Raw genomic sequence first — 25,721 nt, forward strand, 5'->3', positions numbered from 1 at the left:
AACCTAGAGACACTGTCCTGGGTACCAGCAGCTTGGAAGGAGAAAGCAGGGCTCCAGAAAGGAGAAGGGAGAAACAAGAGCAAGTTAGCCTCAGGCAGTCTTTTGATTTTTAAGAAGAAGCAGTCTTTTTTTTTTTTTTTAAAAGGCAAGTGCTCCACCTAGCAGAGAATAAAAGAGGAAATAACCCCACAATTCAACAGCTTCTTAAAACAGACTCTTTATGTCAGACGAGAAATTTCCTAAACACGTTCCATTAATCACCAGAAGAAAAAAAAAAATCACATGAAGAGAAGAAACTCACAGTTTAGAATCTTCTTTGGTCATGGAAGCAAATGTAAACATGAGTCCCCCGTGAGGACACAGAAGAGCACTGTTTCCAACCGATGACACAGGACTACACCTTGTAGGTTTCCTACTCAAACGAAACAAGGAGGATCAATATACTTCACTATTGCATGACTAAACAGAAGATTTTTTTAAGATGATTATTTTAAAATTAGAGATATATTTTAATGATAGTAATTAATGTGTTCCTCAGGATTATTCATTTAAATTATTAGAAAATAAAACTTTCAGTATATGCTAGTAAAAGTAAGGTACTACGATCAGGATCCATGAATTCTTAAAAACACTAAAATCAACAATAAAAAAGGAAATAGAAAATTTTTGGTATATACCTAACAAATTTTCGCCATTCTTCTACAAAGAACTGTGACACAATGTAGAGGACATCCGTGTCCTAGAATAGAAAAAATGAAAGTATCCATTAATTCATTGCATTCTTAACCTAAATCCTATAGGGAAAATGTCTCCATATACTGTGGTTTTCCTCTTTCAAGCTTCATAAATAAAATGGAAATACAGCCCTCTACCAAGCAACCAGAAGTAAGAGTAAAATCCCCCGGATAAGAAAACTATACAAATGAGAATTAGAGAAGCTCTCAGTTGTTCTGAAACCACTGTTCATCAGGAATTTGGCAAGCGTCTTACAAAGGTGAGATGAATTCTATCCTTTGTGGGAATCATTATACCTCTGGCCAGTTACTGAGACACGGTCTGTTTTTGTCCTGGAACAAATTTGGAAGAGAAGTCTTTTGCTCATTTGCAATCATCTTATGCAAGGCTTCATTTTCTTCTCCTTCTCTTTCTAAAATCTGAAAGAGAATGAAGCAGGAAGCAATCAACCATCTCCTGCTGACAGCACAGGACCTGCCTCCTCCCTAACCCCTACCAAGAGTGCAATGTCAATTCTCCTGGGAAGTCAATCCAGGGAGGTGGCACTATAATTTCCACAGATGTCAGGAGAGCGTGCAGCACCTTGCACTGTGAACAGCATTCTTTGTAACTTGGAAACTCGGGAGCCTTTGGGAAGTACTGCTGCAGTTTGCTCCAAGCCTCTTTAGAAACAAGCCTTCTTTCATTTTCAGATATGCATAACTCCCCTAAGTCAAAAAGGGGGGGGGGGGGACCGGAGTAGAGAGAAAAGGTTAAAAAAAAAAAATCAATATATACCTTCCAAAAATCTATTTTATATTTCTTAAACTTAAGACAAATTTGTAGGGCCTCTTTTCCTTCTGTTCTAAAGTACTGTAGTTCTCTCTCTCTTTCCTTAGTTTCAAAGTCTCTAAATTTTTAATTTCATCTAATTCTAAAGAAGCCAGCCATTCCTTTGTCCTTAATCTAGGTCCTCCTTCCTACCAGTGAAGGAAGCACTAAATGGGCTTCCAGGGATCCTGGTGTCCCTGTGCCACCCCAGGGGTTGTTTAACAGTATTTGGTCTGTATTTCATCTCCGCCCACATTCAAATGCCACAATTTCCTGCAGAACGTATTTTCTCCGTTTTACCTTATTACTTTACTAAATTCATCCCGAATTGAAATGCTGTTTTCAAAGTTGTGTGAGACTCACGCTTAAATAGTAAAGCAATCTACTGTTCAATCGTAAAACCATCTCCAGTCAATACCCAGTTGGTTTGCTATTACTACTGCAAACACCCTGAACCCCGTGGATCTTTAAAAATCCAAAAGAGAAGAAGCAGAGTGCTAGTCACCACCACCCTTCATTTCCTCCGAAGATCACAGAACGCCCAGATGGCAGTGACCCTCAATCTCGGCAGCCCCTCCTCGGTTGACTGATACTTCTGGCATTTCAGGGCCTTTCTCCCCACTCAACCCCTCATTGTGTTTGTGGTTCCAGTTTCTATTGCTTCAGCTGTTCCCAATAGATAATTAGTGAACTGCATATACGTACCTATTTGGTTCTTTACCCAGAAAACCATCTTTAAGTTTCCAAAGGAAATGTGTTTCTACCCCCATTGGCAAGATACTTACATGTTTATATGAGTAAAAAAGCCAGGGACTTTCTAAATGCAGTATCATGATTCTTTGCTTTATGTGTTTTATAACAATAAATAAACCAAGAATCAGAGAAATTAATACACCCAGGGTCACCACAATTGGTGGATAATGGAGCTAGGATATGAAACCAGATATCTCTCATCTAAACCCCATAATTTCTAATGCCTCAAAATGCATCTTCTTAACTTCCATCCGTCACCTCTTACTGAGCTTTGACTAATCCTAAGAAATGATTACTTTGCTTTAATATACTTATTACCAGAGAAAATAGATCACAATGTAAAAATTAACTTTATTTCTGAGTAGCCTGTTAACCTCCTCTGAGGTTATGAAAACTTACTTTAAAATGCTATCATGGGGCTTCCCTGGCGGCACAGTGGTTAAGAATCTGCCTGCCAATGCATGGGACACGGGTTCGAGCCCTGGTCCAGGAAGTTCCCACATGCCACGGAGCAACTAAGCCCGTGTGCCACAACTACTGAGCCTGCGCTCTAGAGCCCGCATGCCAAAACTACTGAAGCCTGAGTGCCTAGGGCCCGTGATCCGCAACAAGAGAAGCCACCGCAATGAGAAGCCCACGCACCGCCGCAAAGAGTAGCCCCACTCGCTGCAACTAGAGAAAACCTACACGCAGCAACGAAGATCCAATGCAGCCAAAAATAAATAAACAAATAATTTTTTAAAAAATGCTTTAAAAAATAAAATGCTATCCTCAGACACCATTAGGGAACTTATTGTTTTTTTTAAAGGTTAACTGGATTATCAGGCTCCAATCTAGTACACCTTTATGGTGAAATATAATGCAGCCATAAAAAAGATTACAGTAGACTTCTATAACTGATTTAGAAAGAACTCCAAGGGACTTCCCTGGTGGCGCAGTGGTTAAGAATCCGCCTGCCAAGGCAGGGGACACGGGTTCGAGCCCCGGTCCGGGAAGATCCCACATGCCGTGGAGCAACTAACCCCGTGCACCACAACTACTGAGCCTGCGCTCTAGAGCCCGCATGCCACGAGCCCTTGCTCCGCAACAAGAGAAGCCACCACAATGAGAAGCCTGTGCACCCCATCGAAGAGTAGCTCCCACTCGCCGCAACTAGAGAAAGCCCGCGTGCAGCAACGAAGACCCAACACAGCCAAAAATAAATAAATTTTAAAAAAAGAAAGAAAGAAAGAACTCCAGGGCAATTATACTTTTTAAGTGGTTTCCCTTTTTTTTTTTTTTTTTTAAAGGGACCGTTCCTCTGTATACATATGTCATAACCCAATCTGGTTCAGAAAGGGAGAGAGAATGTAGGAAACAATAATGCAAATACACAAACACATATTTTAAACAGGATTCCATAGACTCTCTGGATACACTGCCTCTTGTTTTCATGTAAGGGTGCTTTTACTTTATGACTGGCTGTATTGTAGGATGTGCATTGCTCAGGTAATTAGAAAAGAACGCAAGTTTATTTCTAAAATCAGCAATGTATTTTAATAAGTCACTTCATTGCAGTCAGAAATTAAATACTGCGGTCAGTATTAAATACTGCAGGTCAGTATTAAATAGAAAGTCCTCTACTCTACCCCTAGTCATGTTTCTAAATTTAGTTTCACATCATTTTAATAACTACCACGATTTAATGTATGTGAATAGTTCGACCTCACAACAATGAACTTTTACTTGTGACATATGAATTTTTAGAAATTAGACTTGTATCCTGAAATATATAACATTGCTTCTTAAATCTTAAGAGAAAGCCAATTAACTAAATTCATTTTGTAAGCAACATCTCCCAATACAAGACCAAACTAGTCATGAGAGATTGAATTCACCAAACATAATTCGATAACCTAATCCCCAAAGATTCTTCTGGTAAAAATAGAAATCTAGTTAACAATGAGTTTAGATTCTGGATAAATCCCCTCCCCCAACAAAATCTAGTTCAAACTCTAATACTTTGGGGGCACAGAATATCCAAAGAACTTGTAAAAAAAATAAATTAAAAAACTGCTCAGCTGCTTAGTAAACAGGTATAATAAACAAGGTAAGTTAAGGAAGATTAACCATTAAATGAATATAAAATGAAATGGATAAGAAAGCCTGATGGATAAGGAATATCTGCAGTAAATGCTAAACTCTATGATAGCAGCAAATCATATAATGGAATATATAATCCATTATTAATTCACACAAAATCCGTGATAAATATACACAGGCTTTAGAATAGAAAAATGCAAACACGGACTTCCAGATAAAAATGATGTTTTAAAACTGCATTTACTTCCAGTTCCTCCTGAAACACCATTAAACCACAGTAAGGGGACCTTTTTTAAAGATACAAAATCATGATGGATAAAAGAAAACAGATGGGACAACAGAAACAAATATTTTAGAAGCTTAAAGGTGGATGGATAAGACAAGAAAAATGAATTCTAAACTGACAAAAGAAGTAACCCGATTTACTACACTACAGAACTGGCCCCACAAATCCAGGAATTAGGGGTACCCAGAAGAGAACAGACTAAAAGACTATCTAAGAGGCAGTTAAAATTCTGAGTTGCCCTTCTATACACCCTACAGATACCTGCCCTCGCTATCCACAAAAGGCAACACAAGCTTCTCTGATGATATAAACCTAAGGCCTCCGCACTGGGGGACACAAAGCTGAGATAAGAGGTAGTGCGCTGAGATACGGATAAGTGAATGTTTCCATACAGAATGCAGAGACTCCCAAGCCCTCCTCTCTACAGCCCTGGAAGTGACAGCCAGCTCTGCATTTTCCAGGCAGGAGAATGAAAGATCCTTATGGAGAAATCTGAGCAGTCCAAGAAGGGATAATCAAAGTGAGAATTCTCCAGTGAAACGGCCCAGCCAGGACACCCAAACAGGGAAGCTGGTGGTCCCCTGTCCTCACACATGTGCATGGCTTCCACAGAAGCCCCCAAGCAATAAATGAATTAGGACCTGCACAGGGTGAGGTGTCACGACGCTGTGGACAGAGATCTTAACAAGCTACCAAAAGTGGAAGGGACAAAAACTGCCTAAGAAGGGCTCTGGACTAATGGTACACTGAAAGATACAGTAAGTCCTTCAAATTTTCAAAGAAAAAGAATTTCAGACAATTGTATAACTAGGGGAAACCTATGCATTAAGTGTGGTACCCTTTAGCAAACGACTCTCACCTCTCTGTGCCTCAGTTTACTTACTCATCAGTACAATCGGTACAATAGTAATACTGACCTTTCAGAGTTGTTGTATAGATTAAATGAGTTAATATCTATACACTCAGAAAACTACTAGGCACAAGGTAAACATTTGATAAATGTCTATCATCTGTTTGCTATGACAACCATCACGACATCTCAGGAACAAGTTTTAATATAAACCTAAAGAGTGGGGTAGGTTTTAAGTGAAGTCCTGTATCCTGCACCTGTGGACATGGTACACTGACAGGTGATGTCCGCAAAAGCAAGAGTTGAGAACTATGCTTTTTAAATGCAAGATAACAAGGTACAGCAACAAAATGCCACTGAGCTGCAGATCAAGCTAGAAGATCTAAAAAAATAGCTCATATACAATTTCTGACAAGCTGAGGGGAGCAGCATAAGTCCTGAAATCACTTTCAGCTCTGCCATGCTTTCTAGTCAAAACTGTAAAACTAAAATGACAAGATGAGAGAGGTGGGCTGAGAGCAAATGTCAGAGAGTGAAGGAGGAAGACAATCTGAGTTCTGGCACTGTTTCACTCTGCTAAGCAGCACCAAGCATGAAAACTTAGTATTTTACTACAGATTCCTCAACTCTCAAAATGGAGGCACTTATGCTATGTGCACATCTATGCTACAAATGTTTAAAAAAAAAAAAAAATCCACATCCCAGGATGACCCTTCACCCCCACTTCCTAGTTGTGTAGCCAGTAAATGAGAATGCCACTCAGCTAGTAAACAGCAGTGAGATTGTGGCCAGAAAGATAGGCATACAAATACAACTCAAGTGACAACTACTATCACTAGCATCACCAAGGACTCTTCTTCATAAAAAACCACTGGTGTGGGGACTTCCTTGGCGGTCCAGTGGTTAAGAGTCTGTGCTTCCACTGCAAGGGGCGCAGGTTTGATCCCTGGTCGAGGAACTAACATCCCGCGTGCCGCACCGCACTGGTGTGAATGAGGGAAAGGGTGAGGCATTATGTATGGGTTCATAACGAGGCAATGAAGAACTAAAATAAGGAATTTATGGGCTTCCCTGGTGGCGCAGTGGTTGAGAATCTGCCTGCTAATGCAGGGGACACGGGTTCGAGCCCTGGCCTGGGAAGATCCCACATGCCGCAGAGCGGCTGGGCCCGTGAGCCACAACTGCTGAGCCTGCGCGTCTGGAGCCTGTGCTCCGCAACGAGAGAGGCCCGCGCATCGCGATGAAGAGTAGCCCCCGCTTGCCACAACTGGAGAAAGCCCTCGCACAGAAACGAAGACCCAACACAGCCAAAATCAATCAATCAATCAATCAAACATACGCATCTGATTCAAGATCCTCATTAAAAAAAAAAAAAAAAAAAATGAAAGGATCCCAAGTGGGTTCTTGCCTTTAAAATAAGGAATTTATTGGAACCAACAAGAAGTCTGAGTATTAGGCTCAGCCATACAAAAGAATGAAATAATGCCATCTGCAGCAACATGAATAGACCTAGAGATTATCATATTACGTGAAGTCAGACAGACAAATATCATGATATCACTCATATATGGAATCTAAAAAGAAATTATACAAATGAACTTATTTACAAAACAGAAATAGACTCACAGACAGAAAACAAACTTATGGTTACCAAAGGGGATGGTGGAGGGGGAATAAATTAGGAGTTTGGGATTAGCAGATATACACTACTATATATAAAATAGACAAACAACAAGGACCTACTGTATAGCACAGGGAACTACACTCAGTATCTTATAATAACCTATAATGGAAAAGAATCTGAAAAAGAATACATATACGTATAACTGAATCAATTTGCTGTACACATGAAACTACTACAACATAGTAATTAACTATACTTCAATTAAAAAAAAAAGAGGGCTTCCCTAGTGGCACAGTGGTTAAGAATCCGCCTGCCAATGCAGGGGACACGGGTTCGAGCCCTGGTCCGGGAAGATCCCACATGCCGCGGAGCAACTAAGCCCGTGCGCCACAACTACTGAGCCTGCGCTCTAGAGCCTGCGAGCCACAGCTACAGAAGCCTGCACACCTAGAGCCCGTGCTCCGCAACAAGAGAAGCCAGTGCAATGAGAAACCTGCGCAGCGCAACGAAGAGCAGACCCCACTCTCCGCAAGTAGAGAAAACCTGTGAGCAGCAACAAAGACCCAATGCAGCCAAAAATAAATAAATAAAATAAATTAAAAAAAAAAAAAAAAAAAAAAAGAATGCTGAGTATCAGCAATACATTAGCACACAACAAGAAATGCAAACGTGTCAACAGATTCATCACTGACATCCCAGCTTCTCTGGGTCCAATTTTTCTCAGGGTGGAGTTAGAAAAAAAAAAGAGTGATTGGGGAACTTATACAGTAGAAGACTTTGAGAAGTAGACACCTTTTTGGCTTTCAGAGGGCTGACAGAATGGCAAACCATGAGTCATATATAAGGAGTCCCTCTCAAAAGAAAGTTATTTCAAATGAGCACTCACTAAAACCAAATAAATACATCAGCAAATATTCAGGATTAATAAGGATTTAGAAATTATTATTAAGAATATATAGTATACAGTAGCTAAGAAACTAAACCAGAAATAGCCCTAAGAAGAAGAATATACAAATGCTGTTTTCAAAGTGTTCAAATTTGGACAAAGACACAGACACATAAATGGGAAATAACTGAAATTCTTCTCCTTCAAGCTCAGAAAACCCTTCAATGTGACAAGTGACAATAAGTTTCTTCGCTAAAATATGGGGAAATTCTATTATTTTAAACTTTTTTTGCGAGGAGAGAGGGAAAAGTGTGAGAGGCATTGGCTTGAAAGTAGGCAGTAGAAGCTAACAGTTGAAAAGGGCAAGAGAACAGAAACATTAGGATCATGAACAGTTTAGAAAACCAGTTGCTCTACCATGGCTGCCATATTAGGGCCTGAGCTCTTGAGTGTAAAATATTTAACAAAATATATATGATATGCTAAAGTAAGGCTAACAACAGAAGTTTTACATTATCTAGCTTACCATGTGGGCACAGAATGTCTTCATTAAAATTTAATTCTTCCTCCTCCTCCTTTCTTTCTTCCTTTGATTCATCTAATCAAAAGAAATACAGATAATAACTCTTCTACTGTTGTATACTCTACACAATTTCAAACACAGAAAACTTTAAAACATTTTAAAAATTAGACCCAAGTGATTCGACACAGTCCTGCTAAGAAGTGTTTCATTTCTTTCCCTTAGAGGAAAGAAAAATTTCTGAATGGCAGTTTTGCTTTTCAAAGATTGGGGTTATGCAAGAAAATATGCATTTTTTTCAAACTGAAAAACAGTTTACATATCCTTCCATTAATTCTAGTCAAGGTATTCAGAATACTGTGTCATAAACCAGGATAATCATCTACATGTCATGTCACTTTCACCCATCGACTCTTTAGGGAAGAACAAAACTTTAGAAGGCTAATGAAATAAGGATTTAACATTTCATGTCAAACATATATAATTAAAACTTTCCTTTTCCTATTAACAGTTCTCTTTCAATATCTGCTTTTCCTACTTGTCTACACTGTGACACTTGCCAGTTTGTACTTGTGTATACCAGTGAACAGGATCAAATAAAAGAAGTCCTAAGTAGCAGGAGATTAGAATAGTTATTCATGGATTTTCCAGGTTAAGCACATAACAGACTTTTAATACACTTAATATACATAAAGAATATTTACTAATCATTAAAAAGCTCAAGCAGAGAAATGGGCAAAGGAAAGACATGACCAGATAACTCTGTCTCCTGCCTGTTTCTCTGTGTCTCTCTTTCTGTCACACAATGTGAAAATTAGGCAAAGAAGTAGGTACAAGGACACATTTACTGCATCTGTGCTTACATACTAATTGTAAAAAACTGAAATAGGTTAAATAAATATATATTCATGCAATGAAATGTAGCTGCTAAATTTTTAAAAACTGTTTTGGTAAAGGATGATGCACAACTGTGCCAATAACAAGCACCATTATAAAAAGCCACTATTTACAGTGACTATACCTGGTGGAAAGGCTTTCAGGTTTTACTTTGTTACTTCTACTCTGCTTCAAGCTTTTAAAATCTTTGAATGGAGGAAGGGGGAGAAGAGGAGCATTTTACTCTGAAAGCAACATGAAAAATATTTTTAAGCTAGGACATCGAGGCATTTTCTATTATGGCATCCAACTTTCCTTAAAATGAAGGGTCGCTGGAATCTAAAATATGACACATATCAACCTATCTATGAAACAGAAACAGAATCGGGGACATAGAGAACAGACTGGTGGTTGGGATGGCGGTGGCGGCATGCACTGGGACTTTGGGGTGAGCAGATGCAAACTGGTATATACAGAACGGATAAACAACAAGGTCCTGCTGCAGAGCACAGGGAACTATAGTCAATATACTGGGATAAACCATAATGGAAGAGAATATATATATGTATAACTTAGTCACTTTGCTGTAATTAACACAACATTGTAAGTCAACTATACTTCAGTTTTTAAAAAAAAAAGGGCCACTGATATGTAAACAGGCTTAAAAGAGCACAAAATATTTAACATACTGGGTCACATGTCACACTAAAAGCATGTTTTTAATCTTTCTTTTTAGTGAGGTGGTTGATGTATAATATTAAATAAGTTTCAGGTATAGTGATTCACAATTTGTAAAGGTTATAGTCCATATATAGCTATTATAATATATTGGCTATATTTAAAATATCTTTTTTAAATGATAGAATAAAATTGAAACAAATGTTAAGTTCATGAAGTACACAGCACAACAAAATACTTTAGCCAAAAGAAAAAAATACTCTTCAAATTTGAAAATGTTTTAAAAAAAAAAATCACAGTTTAAAATTATTAGTGGCTCTGGTGTTTTTACATTCTCAAAAATAAAGCAGTGATATGGGAAGATCCACATCAAATAAAATGATACAAATGTTCAAATGCAGAAAATACAGAATATTTCAGTAAAAAGGTTAAGAATATTAAAATAATAAAATATATGTATGTAAGTACTAATATTTGGAGATAAAATTAAGTGAAATAATTGCTTATGGATCATTAATTGTATCTGAATTAGTAAACTGATCAAACTACTGATTTCTATTTTAAATCTAAAAGGTTTTAATGTTTTAATTTCCCATAATCTTATAAAATACTGATTACAACATTGAATTGAGTGGTTGACTTACATTAATATAATTTCCTATTTAAAAGCATCGCTCCAGAAAACTCAGAAGAATTTATAAGTAAAAAGCTATTCAAAACCTGCTTTTTCTCCTGGATGAAAAATGCAGAAGTTCAAGCACATTTAACTTGACGAAGTCAGCCTGTTGGCGTGGCTAATAACCTATAACCAAAATGTACTGAGCTAACAACATACTATGCAATTTGCAGCAGACTTGCCTTTCTTAAAAATTTTAGCTGGAGCAAAATTAAAAGTAATTTTGCTTGGGATTAACTAGAGAGACCCTAAGCCCAAAGCAGGTCATAAGGAATGCCTTATGCCATAAGGAATGCCTCTCGTGAGCTGTTGAGCCCTTGCTCACTTTCAATAGCTTATAAGTCTTTTTATTTGTTCTGAGACATTTTTGAGAGCTTTAGGCTTCAAAAAAATTGTCTGAGAAGTTACGTGGATGGGAATCAAAACAATTTTACTACAAACAAATGCTTACAATTTTGTGGTATGATTCACAACCATCTACATACAGGTTTTAAATATTACCTTTATTCAAGGTGTTGCCATTCATTTTCCCACTGCTTTGGTCTGCATCGCCATCTTGCTCATCCAGCTGCTCAAGAGCTAGCTGGCGCCAACTGCGTAAAGAGGATTTCCCTACCCAAAATCCATCATTGCTGTGGAGAAGAGAGAGAATGTAAAATCATGCAAGTAACATTTCCTAATGTCCTTCTCCCTTCTTTCCTTGTAAAGGCCACAACTAAACTGAATTAAAATGTTCAGTATTTGCTGCTGTGCACACAATTTTTTTTTACGTATTTCCTCATTTTGGCCATTTTTACTCCTCACTATTAAATTGCATGTATAGAAAATACTTTGCTTCCATCCTAAATCTTACCCTGCTCCTCCTAACCCTCACTTAAATTTATGCCAATCACACCAAACAACTGGCCACTTTCCTTCACTTGATTACTACTCAAAACTGCATATAGCTGACCCTTCAAATGCACATATAGGCACTCACATATATATACACAAACACATTTAGGGGACTCAGTAGGCTGTTTGTGGAATGACCCAAAACAGTGAACTAGATTGATATTTCTTTGGGAAATATACAACTTAAATTAAACCCAAACATCATAAATGCCACCTGAGTCCAGAGGTGCTCTACAGAGTGCGGCTCAACAAACTCCAAGAAGCCTCGATGTTCCTGACAAGGATGCACCACTGGGTACCCTTGGTTAACAAACTTGCTTCAGCCTCTCTAAAGGGGACACCCCAGGCCTGCTAGAATGGTTTTCCAACATAAGTATTCCACAATTCCATGTCAGAACACAGGCGAGAACCTCGCCTTGGCTTCTTTAGGCCTCAGATGCACATCTCTGCTTCCACCTTTCTAATGGATGGAATATAGCCACAGGGGCTGTGCCTCAGCTCTCTTTATCTTTGCCACAGCAGCAATCACCACAAAATTTACTCTGCTGTGGCCAACCACTCATCACTCTTCTTTCTTCCAAAGATCCCAAGTCCCTATTATCCACAAATAATAAGCTACTTGGTTTTTTAGTTTATCAAACAATATACACTGTGAACATACCCCTTTACTGTTGCTTTGAGCAGATTATTTACAGTTTTATAATCTTCATTTAGTTGGTTCTTCAGACGCAACACACGACAACGTTCTACTACGCATTCCTTACACAGGGCTTTCACTGGGACAGAGAAAACGAAAGGCAAGAGTGTATTCACATACAGACTTCCTGTTAAGAAAATGTTTTCAGCACTTCATAGAACAATGAAGAATTTTAACCCGAAGTCACAAATTTTGACAATATAGCAAATTGGTATACGTCCTAAATTATTTTGGCGACATAAATATCAAGACAGCAATAGTGTTATCCTGCGTAAAGAAAGAACTATAGGATATAAAGTGTTATAATAGGCTATAATTATCTATGCCAGAAAGTACATTTTACAAGATTTAGATGCAAATTTTGCAAGACCACCATCAAATGATGGAGGCTGTAAAGGAGGGGAGGGTAATCAATATATCTGACAACCATAAACGTAATGTTAATTGTTTAAGACCTTCGTGTGGGTATCAACTGGACCAATACTTTGAAGAGTACTGTACAAAATAACAAAACACTACTAGATGGCTTTCTCAAATGTATCCTATTTTGTCTGTTTTATGAGAAAAAACACAACAAAACTGAATAAGCAGTTTCTTTTCTAACATTATAAATATACCATGTATGACACTGCTTAACTTTTACTTGATTTAGCAAATCATTTTTGCAAAGTGCAAGGAATATGAGGTCTAAGCACAGTCTGGGTCAAATGATCATAAAGATCATATAATGCAGGCTTATTGCATTACTCTTTTTTAAGCAGATAAGACATCTCGAATTACCAGTTAGTCTTGGTCCCCCTCCGTATCTACTATAGAAAATGTCAGCCGCATATTCAGATATTCTCTTCATAATCGATATTTTATCGGGATGAAGCTTGTCGTGGGAACACAGGCAAGCGTGATTATCAATAGGCTTGGTGGGCGTCGATTCATCCAACCACTTCTGCAGCCACTCCAGAGAGACAAATTCATAGGGCTCTGAGGAAGAAAGCAAGGGAAAGAGCCTATGTATTCTTACAGCTTTTTGACTAAGCGATACATTCATTTTCCTCAAGACAATGCAAACTCTTTCCAAAGTTAGCAGAATCATAAGAATCATTGTTCAGGGAAGACGTTTCATGAGTACAGCACAAAGCTCCGTTTAACTAGCACTCATCTGAGTTCAAGGAGCTGTGCACGGGAGGGACGAGTCTGCACGGTGCCCTATAAGATCGGCTGGTATTATTAACCACATTCTACAAAAGAGGTTTCCACAGAGAGAAGTGTCTTGCTTGATAGCACAGCAGAGCTCTGATCAGGACACCTGGTGACTACAAGCCACACTCCAGGCCAGCTCGCAAATCACATAACCTCACCCCCATAATGATTTTCATCAACACTTGTCATCGATGTGTGATAATACAACTGAAAGTTAAAACGAGGAGTCTGACTAGGTTCTAAGTTAAAAATTAACCTCATCAGCTATAACCGCACTTCCACAAGGCTGTTTAAACCACTGAATTTTTCTTCACCCAAGATGATACTGATGTTGATTAAAAGGTAGTTGATTTCCCCATCCAAATCCATATCACAATCAATTCATTACATTATTATGTATTTCAAGAAATTAAGCTATTTTAAGCAACTTCTAGGATGAAGTGCACTAGAATCGAATATATCAATTCTGAAGTTGCAAAAATTAAAAGGTACAACCAAACACCTCAGAATGTGTTTTAATTTGGGAAAACAGAGCCCCAGAGTTCCGTAAAAGCCAAAATTAAAGATAAAGGGCCAGCTTTGATTACTTACAAAGATCTCCAGTGAGTCCCAGCATAAAACATAGAAGAAAACATACAGAGGTTGAATTTATATATTTGTATTATGATACTACTTCTGATGAGATCTGAGGGATAGACAATTCAACTCAAAGCCCATTTTGACCAATTTTACACTTCCCTGAGATTTACAAGTCTAAAAACTAACTTCCGTCTTAAGTTTAGCATAAAACATTTCAATTTTGACAAAAACAAAATCCAGAACTGTTGGATCCCTTATTTGTGCTAAAACTGTACATCATAAACTGAGAGACTCCTAACTGATTGGTCAGCTCTGATGCAGCTGCAGAGGAAGAGCTCGTGACTACAAGTTGAGACCAAGTTCTGTCACCAAGAAACTGAACTTGAGCAAGTCACTTGAACTCTCTATGCTTCAGATCTTTTATTTGTAAAATGAAGGTAATAATACCTGCCTTCTACCTACCTCACAGGGATGTTGTTGAATGTAAAAGATAAGATATGTGAAGCATTTTGAGCTTTTTTGGAAGAAAAGAGATATAGAAAAGTTAATCATATATTCACACAATATATAAATGTGGAGACCTTAAGATTCAGCATAGGTTAACATGGTTGTGGCATTTTACAATGTATAATGGTATGGAATGATCCCTATCCCAGAGAGCAAAATAGAAGTCTTAGCATATCTAATCTTTTCCCAAGGAGAGTCCCATAGGTTAAAACTTTTAGTAATCTCAAGGCTATTGATGTAAGATATGAAGATTAGAAAAATCTTGAAAGAGCTGTATCAATTACTACCAAGGGCTTCCCTAACAATCAGGGTCTAGCACAAGTCTCAATAATTAAAGTAGATTCTGCTTGTGGAAGGTTTTTACACTACAGATGTTTCTGCACTAGAGAGAGACGCCTGGCAGGTTCTCACAGATGTTCTCCATTATTGTGATGCCAAAGGCATGGATAATCCAACTAACAAACAGGAGTAAGAACTCTATTAAGTTGGGATAACAAACAAACTGTATAAAAATCTCAGCATCTGATGAAGCGGGAAAGCAAGTGTTAAAATATTTACCAAAGGGAAATGTATACTATGGTTCAAAGTTATTTATATATAGTTTTAAATGCCTGGATTTTGAATAGGAATTTGCTTTGGAAAGTTATAAAGTCTAGAAAGATCATGGCATGAAAAATATTTGAAACTTACCTAAAGATAATTTAGGATTATTTAGAGATAATTTATTTCAACTTAAATAAAAAGGGCCAAAAGGGTTCAGGTCCCCAGTGAGGTTTATATTTTAGGATAAATGACCCTTCTTTTAATATGTTCACAAAGGTTAAGATTTAGAAAAAACATAACAAGACTTTGATTGGCAGCACAAAACCATGGTCATTAGCTTTGAGATCTGACAATATTTTAGGAAAACATGGACTTACTACCATATAAGGTTACTATAAATGGGAAAAAATTATAAAGCTCATAATTGGTAAGAGTATTGATAACATATATACATATTCGAAGAACACAAGCACTGGTTCTTATAGACGGAATGAAAACAGGCAAGAGGAGCACAGTGTAAACTTGACACATAACATCTCTGGACCATGCAGTTTTAAAGAGTAATTCAAAACAGCATTTTAGTTTATAGACCCAGTGAGTTGCTTTCTTTTGTCCAGTGAATACAGGAAACCATGAATAAGGTTCAGAAAACAAATTTCTAGGTACCAACTCCTTTGAATAAATTTAGAGATTTGAATTACATGTTCATTTCCAAATTGTTTCCAATCAAACTGAGGTCGGTCTAATTCTTTAGGATAATCCCAACCCTTGAAACAGAGTGAGAGTAACAGGTTACAAAGAAAGGTCAGAATCAAATTAAGGTATAGTTTAGACAGAACTTTTGAGAGATATTCTTACAGATGTAGCAATTTATATTCATCTTTTGCTTAAAGTAATACCAGTAATGGAAAATTGAGATATCAAAAAGACAAAACCACAAGTACAATTATGCTTGAGTATTTATTTTCTAAAATTAGTAAAACTGCCTCTTTTTAAAGTAGGAGTTGGGTATGGGGAATTGCCTATGAAATGACAGAAAACATTATTACAAATGGCATAACAGCCTTAAGGAGTTGAGGTTTCCTTTTTGAGGCATTAGATAAACTTGAATAAACATACACAGTAAAGGAATGAGCTGGACTGTGTGGGATAATTCTTAAGAAATTAGGGGTCAGCAGAAAGCTTTCCTATTCTTAGAATATTTGATACTAAATTTCAAAATAATCTAACAGTATCATAAAAATAGTACTCATATAAAAGAATGCCTGTTAATACTGTTAGGGCACAAAGTACACAAGGAAATAGATTAGGCGAGTTGCTTCCATAGTAGCCCAATCAGATTTTTCTTTTAAAAACAAGTTCATGTCTCACAAATTAGAAATATCTACAAGAGTTATATATGCAGAGTGCTGACCTAAACCTCATAATTTATTAAGAGCTTCCCATTTTTAAAAGTACATGATAATGAAAATTATACGGAATGCTACACATTAAGTTACTGTTGGTTTACATAGTAATTGTATAGTGCACAAGCTGGCATTAACGGGTTATAAATAAGAAAGGGCAGGGGAAAGTTTGTTCATACACGTCTGTGAACATAAAAGAAACAAGGCACTTAATGGCAACAGCGCTGTCCCAGACTATCTTACAGACCAGCTCCAGCAGGTAACCTTTGGTACAGCTCCTTAACTTCTTCATGCTTTGCTTTTCCTTTATCCACACTTTGCTTACGCATCTCGGCCATTTCAATACACCACTCCTCAAATTTGGAATTATCCCGATCTACCAGCTCTTGAAGAAAGGCTATTCAGAACAGAAAGACACAAGAACCTTTATCCTGTTTTTCAAAGACAAAGAACCATGCTGATTTGTAAATTACAACAAATACTGGCTAAGATTTTGGTGGCAACATCCTACTATGGTCTCCCTACAACCTGCAGGCAGAAGTAAAACTGAAGACAGCCCCTGGAATAAATACCGGGGGGTTCCCCTACCCGATTCTCCATGCCATCATCAGCCAACTGGAAGCATCAAATGGGTCAGAAACACCATGCAAAACAGGTGGTGCCACAGACAGAACACAGCACGGTTTTAGGTAAGATGACAACTGACGACTGCCTTCAGCCAAGCAGCAGCTCTTCCTTTTTTATATTAAATCTAGAAAATTTATAACTGGCTAAAGCCCAAAACTGCTTTACAAACTGAACAAAACAGAACCAAATTGCTCTTTAAATTCATCTTTATAATCCACAGGAATTTTTTTTAATTGCTTTTGCTTTTCTTTAGGGGCAGTCAGTGGAATAGTTCTGTTAAAGCCTCCTTTATCATAAAAACTCACCACTTTAAAGCAAATCTGTGATTATATACACTTTCACCATTTACCAGACGCAACCAACCTACCATAATAGATAAAAGCAATCCGTTCTCGTCATTGACCTTTGAGCACGGTATTCTAAAATATTTGCCTTATGTAATCCTGGAAAATTGCTCACCTGGTACCTGAATAGTCGTGTTGGGTTTTTCTTGAGTTTGTAGTCTATAAACCAACATGTACGCATTTCGAGAGCAGTGAGTTCCTTTGCCACACTTGGGTTTACGTGTCTGGGATTTAGAAGGTTCTGCTGAGGTAAGAGAAATCAAAAGATGACTAAATTAGAATGCCTAGAGTTTATTCATTCTTTTGCAGGGGAGGGGAAGGGGGAGGGTTATAGAAAACAATTCCTAAAATACAAACTCAAGATACATTAAAAGGCGATAAAAATTTAGCAGGCTGGACAAATTTTTTAAACAAGTTACTAACCCGCATTGCCTGCCATATTCCATTTTTAAAAGCTGAAAAGAAACTATTATTTTTCACAATGACAAACCTGAACCAGGAAAAAAAAAAAAAAAAACACAAACTATTATGAGTTAATTTTACTGTCGATCTTAAATTACAAAAATAAATCCAGACTTAATTGTGCAAAGAAATAAAATGGAATGTTCTTGAAAAAACTGAAATAAAATGCTAAGATTAGCCACTAATCTCTATAAATTCAGAAGCAAGTGGAAAACATTAGTGTTTTACATGGCACATATATCACATGAAGGTGATCTTCAAATTGAGTCTGATTATCCCAGTATAACCTTCCAATGGGTAGGAGGTCATGGATAGTTCTGAGGAAATCAATTACCAGATCCTCAATTGACAATGTATTTTTCTAAAATTGTTCAGGTTTCACTGATGGTTTCCACCTCTCCTTTCAGTCATCTGTCTCCCACTTTACAAAAGAAAGATATAACCTCTTACCTGTGCCAAAAAAGTCTTATCTCACCAAAAAATATGTTTACAGTAAAATTCTGCTGTGTTCAATTTTTAAAAATTTCTAACACACTTACATTGGTTTGATCAATTATATAGTTTCATTTAAAAAAAAAAAAAAAACACTCAATCCAGAAGTACTTTCTAACTATTCAGAGCTTTATAGCTACAGAAAACTTAGTATATTCCATTAGAATGAAATTCTATAGGGTCAGTGTAATGGAAACACTAGTATAGGAGAAAAAGGAAACATTAAAGAAAAAAAAAATCCTGCCATAAAAAAAGATCAGTTCATGTAACTCTGAAAAGGATGATGTGGATGTATGGAATCTATATGTTATGTAATTTCATTTGGATACAACAGTAATGCTGCAGTTTAAAGTTTCAATATTTATAATTTGTCAGAAGTTACATTATTTGAAGCTACTTAAATTTACAATGAAAAATGTTGGATTTTAAAATGTGCAATGAAATACAAAAGTTGTTCAATATTCTTATAGGGACTACAGAAGCAAATAAGTTTAAAGACCACAGTCATAGGGAATTAAAAACCTCAGGAGCATGTATACAAAGAAAAGACGTTGGTCATTTCTAACTAAAAAATTAAGATTTAAGATGTTCATTAATTTGTATAAGATGGAATATAAAATGATTCATAGAAGTTCACAAGATAATATAGTAATGAATGACTAATGGAATTTAATGAATAAGTATTTTCTATTTTTGATAAAATAGATAAAAGGAACAATGTAAGCTGCATATAATGAGAGGCATTAAAACAATGGAATGGGATCCTCATACACGTAGAGTCTCTTTCTATTGAACTGTTTTAAAATTTAGGACTACCTATATGTAGAAGACAGGAGAGCCTTAATAATGCTTTTAATCCTACAATTTTCTCACTAAAATGAAACAGATCAAATAAACCTCAGTAAAGAACAGTCAAATAAAGCCGAATTTTATTCACAATTTAAAGCTACATGTCAATTTTGTTCCTAGTAAGAATATCACGATAAGAAAAAATACAAGCAAATGTTAAGAGCCTAAGTATTACTTAGGTAAAGTGGGAGCAAGACTGCTACATGTGTAAAATGTGATTTAAAATTAGAAAATACTTCCAGCATCAAGCCTGGGTTGAGCGCTACTCAGAGCAGGCAAGCCCAGCACACCTCCCACTTTCTCTTTTCAAGCTTTACTGAGGTATAATTGATGAATAAAAATGGTATACATAAAAAAATAGAAAATACTTCTTCAAATTACAAGGATATAGCCACCACATGGATATCTGCAGCAAGATTCCCCATGCCTTCCTTGAAAGCCAACCTCAACTGCCATGCTACTCCACCTTGGGAAAGTGGTACTGATCCTTTAAGAAAGAAGGGCAGCAGGAGACACACACCTATTCCCAATCCTTTTCTCTTTTTGCATCCCATTGTCTGAGCCTCACCCCAAAATGACAAACACGGTAAGAAAGTGATGAGAACCTCAGCCAAGATGGCTCCTATTGGAAGAACTGCACACTCCATTAGACAATAAATGGGTATGTAGCCCACGAAAACTGAGATGATGAGAGCTACATACTAGAATAATACTATTTCAGGAGGTATCATTTACAGCAGACCTCATTACTACAAAACAGCAAGCAGCTGATTCCCCACAGAGGCACTGCTCCACACTCTAGGGACAGAGTAAGATACTTAACAGAGAGGGGTAGACATTGCTCAGGGAACAAAGTTCCCCTGCTGTACTTATTTCCCCAAAATAAATGTCCTGACCCAGAGAAAAGGACTACAAATCCTACTATATTACATCTACTACTCATAATTTTTAGCTTAATACTCACCATCCTCTTCCCTAGCTGCCCACAATTAACCTGTTAATTGAAAATTAAATTTGTGCCTTCAAACTGTACTGAAAACATGACATTATGGAAACCATCTCTGGAGCAAAATCATTTTTTAAAAAAATTCAAGCATTGCTATAAAAGATGTTCAGAGATTTCATGTGTTTAAGAAATGCAAATAGCCTTGATAGCCCATAACAATCTTGGGCCATAATAATTTATCACAAACATTTCTGGTAAAAAAAAAAAATTATATTTTAAAAGGGCACTCACAACTTAAAGGTTTTACCTAGATCTTCCTCAATCCCTAGTTGTAATTTCTTCCCCTCCATCTTTTCTATGTCTTCGTCATTAAACTTATACCATTCACCAGACTGTGGATCTTTCACATGGGCAATGTAGTGACCGGAATAAGCACTCACTCCTCTGTGTATGAGGACTGCACTGAGTTCATACACATAGGACCCACCTAGGGAAGGAGAAAGGGGAAAAATGAAAGAAATTTTGGATAACATTATTTCTTCTTATATCCTAAGCTTGAATTGTAATGATTACAATTCTTTATGCATCTGACAGAGTTCAAAATATGTCACCTAAGATTTAAAGAATTTAGTCTCATAAAATAATGTAGCAGGCATTGTTTTAAGCAGCTCACTGTATCAACTCTCCATTCCCTCTGCAAAATATACAGGTGGAAAGCTACGGCATTCTGGGCACTCAGGGTTACGAAGCTATTCTGCAGTATACTTTCTGTTCTGCATTAACAGGCTGAGCCATATGCTTACCAAGAATCAGTTGTTCATATTTTCCAACTTATTACAAAAATTAACTACACACAAACTAATAAGATTTGAGTGCAAAACTAAAAAGCTATTGTTTCTAGAAAAAAGAAAAATGTTTTTTAAAAATTGGAGATAAGTCATTAAGGAAAATTGCTTTCAAAATAGGTGTAGACAAGGGAATTCACTGGTGGTTAGGACTCGGCGCTTTCAATGCCGATGACGTGGGTTTGATCCCTCGTCAGGGAACTAAGATCCCACAAGCCTCGTGGCACGGCCAAAAGAGGGGGAAAAAAAAATTGGTGTAGACAAGACAAATAGAAAATACAGAGAAAGAAACAATAAAAATCTAGACTGGGTTCTGCACTCAGATTTCTTTATAAGTGTTTTAACTTATTAACTATTCCACTTTAAATAAACAAAACCGGGGCTTCCCTGGTGGCGCAGTGGTTGGGAGTCCACCTGCCAATGCAGGGGACACGGGTTCGATCCCTGCTGCGTAAAGACCCTACATCCTGCGGAGCAATGAAAGCCGTGCGCCACAACTACTGAGCCTGCTCTCTAGAGCCCGCAAGCCACAACTACTGAAGTCGCATACCACAACTACTGAAGCCCGCGCGCCTAGAGCCCGTGGTCCTCAACGAGAAGCCACCACAATGAGAGGCCTGCGCAACTCAATGAGGAGTAGCCCCTGCTTGCAGCAACTAGAGAAAGCCCGCACGCAGCAACGGGGACCCAACTCAGCCAAAAATAAATAATAAATAAATTAAAATAAATAAACAAAACCTACATATCACAGCCTATCTACTATGCACATGGTTTATGCAAGAAGAGAAGGCTTTATCCATACATCAAAATATCAGCAAATGAATGAACATTTACGTTTTAAGATAAAATATTTTTAAGTTTGAAAAAAATCTTTTAAACATTCTAAACTTAAACCAATTATAGGGAGGAAATTGTATTTAAAGCAATCACTGCTACTACACATTTTATTAATAAAAATTAGAAAACAAATTCATCAGCAATCCTACAACACAGCCATAACCACTATTAATACTGAAACTTATAGATTTTTTTCTAACAAATATATCATTAACATCTTTCCACATCATTAAATATTCTTCTGAAAATTATTTATAGTGACTATATACAAGTACCACATTATATTGAACCACTCCCTCACTGCTGGACATTTAAACTGGTAGCATTTTATGGCCATTAAATAATTACCTTTGTCATAAAAATCTTTGCACACATATCTGTTTCATCACTAATTTCCTTAAAACTGCAAGAAGTCAGTCATAAAGGTATAGCCAGCCAGTCACTCATTCAACAAATAATAAACATCCTAGACACTGCTTTAGGCATGGAGAATACAGCAGCTGACTGAAATGACAAAGTCCTGCATTCTTTTAGCTCAGTGGGGGACACGGTAATGCAGATTAATACCTGAAGCAAAGCCCATCTAACCCACCCCAGCTGAAAATAAATTTAAAATACTAAGATAAAAATACTTTAAAATCTTTTAAGATGCAATGATCATCTGGCAACAAATGAAGAATTCTCAGAAGCCAAATACTATGTGAAGGCAGGAAGCTAGGGAGGTTAAGGAAAATGAAACCAATTTCCTCCTGAGAGTATTAGGTGAAACTATCAACTTCAACTGTTTTTTTCACATTTAAGAGGTTTCTGGGACCAGAGATCAAAGCTAAGATCCTTAAAAGGTGAGGAGTCTAGAAGAGGACTCACATGGTGAAACTAGGGTTCTTCAGTTTAAGAAATACGGAGAAATGAACCTACCCTGCAGAGGAAATAGTAGGAAAAAATTATCTGCCTTATACTTTGACTCTTGGAGTGAGGAAAAAAACAAATATCTGTTGCAAGTTTTTAAGAATCTAGCCCTCATGAATATTTCAACCAAGAATTCATACTGGGCTTCCCTGGTGGCGCAGTGGTTGAGAATCTGCCTGCCAATGCAGGGGACACGGGTTCGAGCCCTGGTCTGGGAAGATCCCACATGCTGCGGAGCAACTGGGCCCGTGAGCCACAACTACTGAGCCTGAGCGTCTGGAGCCTCTGCTCCGCAACAAGAGAGGCCGCGATAGTGAGAGGCCCGCGCACCGCGATGAAGAGTGGCCCCCACTCGCCGCAACTGGAGAAAGCCCTCACACAGAAACGAAGACCCAACACAGCCAAAAATAAACATAATAAATAAATAATAAATAAATAAAAATTAAAAAAAAAAAAAAAAAAGAATTCATACTACCTAGGAAGACAGAAAAACCTCAAGCCAAGAGTTTAGTTTGACGTGGTCCTAGAATGAGTGACAGTTCTAAGGAATATGAATTCAGTCCAACATACACATAAACACACACAAACACAACAAAACACAAAGGACACAAGTCACTATAACTGAGAAGCAGGAAACAACAGATAAAAAACCCATGAAGTTTTTCATCTCAGTTACTGGAAAAAGTAAAAATAAGTAGAACGTTATGTTTAAAGAAATAAATGATAGAATAAAAAACTAAAAGTAAGGAATAAGAGATTATAAAAAATGAAAGTAAGATGTGATACAGAACCAAATCAAGCTTCTAGAAATGAAAATTACAATAACTGAAAGTCAAAACTCTACGCAAGCTTTAACAACGTGATTAGGTTTGCCTAAATAGAGAATCATTAAAGTAGAAGGCAGACCTGAAAAAAGTTATGTAGAATGCAGGACAAAGCAAGAGTTAGGAGACATGGATGGCAAAGTTAAAATCTTAATACGTGACTAATGTAATTCCAGGAGAGATGAATGAATGGAAAAGAGAAAAAATTTTAAGACATAATGGTTGAGAAATTTATCCTTTAGGGAGGATAAATACACGAAAATTCAACCCAAACAGGGCACAGTGGCGCTGCAAAACACCAAAACAAAAACAAACAGACAAAAGATCTTCAAAATCAGACAAAATAAAACAGGTCACCTATAAAGAAAGAAGAATTAAACCACAACCAACTTTCCAACAGCAACAAAGGAAGTCCTAAGACAACAGAATCTCTAATTGTACTGAGTGAAAATAACTGTTAATCCTTAGAGTAAATTTCACAACAAGAAATAAATAGATACTTCCAGACAGTATGCTGAAAATAACTTGATACCAACAGACCCTTACTAAAGGCATTTTTACAAACTTAATTCTGTATTTTAAAAAGTTATTCCAGGGGCTTCCCTGGTGGCGCAGTGGCTGAGAATCTGCCTGCCAATGCAGGGCACACGGGTTCGAGCCCTGGTCTGAGAAGATCCCACATGCCGTAGAGCAACTAGGCCCGTGCGCCACAACTACTGAGCCTGCGCGTCTGGAGCCTGTGCTCCGCAACAAGAGAGGCCGCGATAGTGAGAGGCCCGCGCACCGCGATGAAGAGTGGCCCCCGCTTGCCGCAACTGGAGAAAGCCCTCGCACAGAAACTAAGACCCAACACAAGCAAAAATTACTAAATAAATAAAGGAATTCCTTTAAAAAAAAAAAAAGTGATTCCAGATGGAAGGTCTAGAATATTAAAAGGAATGATAAACAAAGGAGGTAGGTAAACTAACACCAATAGTTCTACAGATTAATAAGGCATCCTATGGGGGGGGTGGGTGTGTGTGTGTGTGTGTGTGTGTGTGTGTGTGTGTGTGTGTGTGTGTGAGAGAGAGAGAGAGAGAGAGAGAGCGAGCTGTGGCCACACCAAGAGACTTGCAGGAGCTTACTTCCCCAACTAGAGATCGAACCCAGGCCCCCAGCAGGGGATTCCCCGTATATGTTTTTTTTTTTTTTTTTTTTTTTAATTTATTTATTTATGGCTGTGTTGGGTCTTCGTTTCTGTGTGAGGGCTTTCTCTAGTTGTGGCAAGCGGGGGCCACTCTTCATCGCGGTGCGCGGGCCTCTCACTATCGCGGCCTCTCTTGTTGCGGAGCACAGGCTCCAGATGCGCAGGCTCAGTAATTGTGGCTCACGGGCCCAGTTGCTCCGCGGCATGTGGGATCTTCCCAGACCAGGGCTCGAACCCGTGTCCCCTGCATTGGCAGGCAGATTCTCAACCACTGCGCCACCAGGGAAGCCCTTTTTTTTTTTTTTTAAGGTAGAACTAAAACACATATGAAAACAATAAACAACTTAGGAGAATATCGATTTCCTAGTGGTTTGAGGTCTTTGTACTGTTTTCAGAGGGTAAAGTTGTTAACTTTAAGAGTTAGGTATGTTATAATTTCCAGGTTAATCACTGAAAGAACAAAATAGTAACAGCAAACAGCCCAGCCCAGGTTGTACCCACCAGGTGAGCACTTCCACACTCCACGTTTTACGGCTTACCTAGACTCACCTACCCACTCTTCTTTCTACTACACTGCACTCTCCCAATCACTTCATGGAAAAGGTGAACGAGAAACAACCTCTCCACTCCCAACCCCAGGGAAGAAACAACCTCTCCACTCCCCAACCTCAGGGAACCTAAAGAAAACTCCTTAACCCTGAGCAGAGCAACAGAAAGAGAATGGGGGGAAGTGTCATGGTGTTAAATTGGCCGGGTTCTTATAGCGTGAGTGAGCAAGGGAACCTCAAGCAGTGAACTTGA

At 37.8% G+C, this 25,721-nt stretch overlaps 1 protein-coding gene across 8 annotated transcripts in view; it reads right to left on the bottom strand.

The window, feature by feature from the left end:
* USP48 (ubiquitin specific peptidase 48) overlaps window positions 1-25,721 on the bottom strand; it is a 74,967-nt gene that overhangs the window by 16,216 nt on the left and 33,030 nt on the right. For 4 of the 8 annotated variants that reach the window (XR_009007950.1, XM_057544808.1, XM_007175078.2 and 1 more), the window contains 11 exons: window positions 20,627-20,806; window positions 17,686-17,814; window positions 16,847-16,996; window positions 13,148-13,345; window positions 12,332-12,446; window positions 11,278-11,408; window positions 8,553-8,624; window positions 1,318-1,442; window positions 1,032-1,154; window positions 678-739; window positions 302-412 (listed from right to left, as the gene is read on the bottom strand). Coding sequence is in view for 7 of the 8 variants with exons in the window: in XM_057544808.1 (XP_057400791.1) it covers window positions 302-412; window positions 678-739; window positions 1,032-1,154; window positions 1,318-1,442; window positions 8,553-8,624; window positions 11,278-11,408; window positions 12,332-12,446; window positions 13,148-13,345; window positions 16,847-16,996; window positions 17,686-17,814; window positions 20,627-20,806 (1,396 nt within the window). In the remaining variant the exon portion in view is untranslated. The remainder of the gene's footprint in view (window positions 1-301; window positions 413-677; window positions 740-1,031; window positions 1,155-1,317; window positions 1,443-8,552; window positions 8,625-11,277; window positions 11,409-12,331; window positions 12,447-13,147; window positions 13,346-16,846; window positions 16,997-17,685; window positions 17,815-20,626; window positions 20,807-25,721) is intronic. The other 4 variants (XM_057544804.1, XM_057544805.1, XM_057544807.1 and 1 more) reach the window with 3 other exon arrangements.

This window comes from Balaenoptera acutorostrata, chromosome 1 (genome assembly GCF_949987535.1).
Source record: "Balaenoptera acutorostrata chromosome 1, mBalAcu1.1, whole genome shotgun sequence".
Lineage (NCBI taxonomy): Eukaryota > Metazoa > Chordata > Mammalia > Artiodactyla > Balaenopteridae > Balaenoptera > Balaenoptera acutorostrata.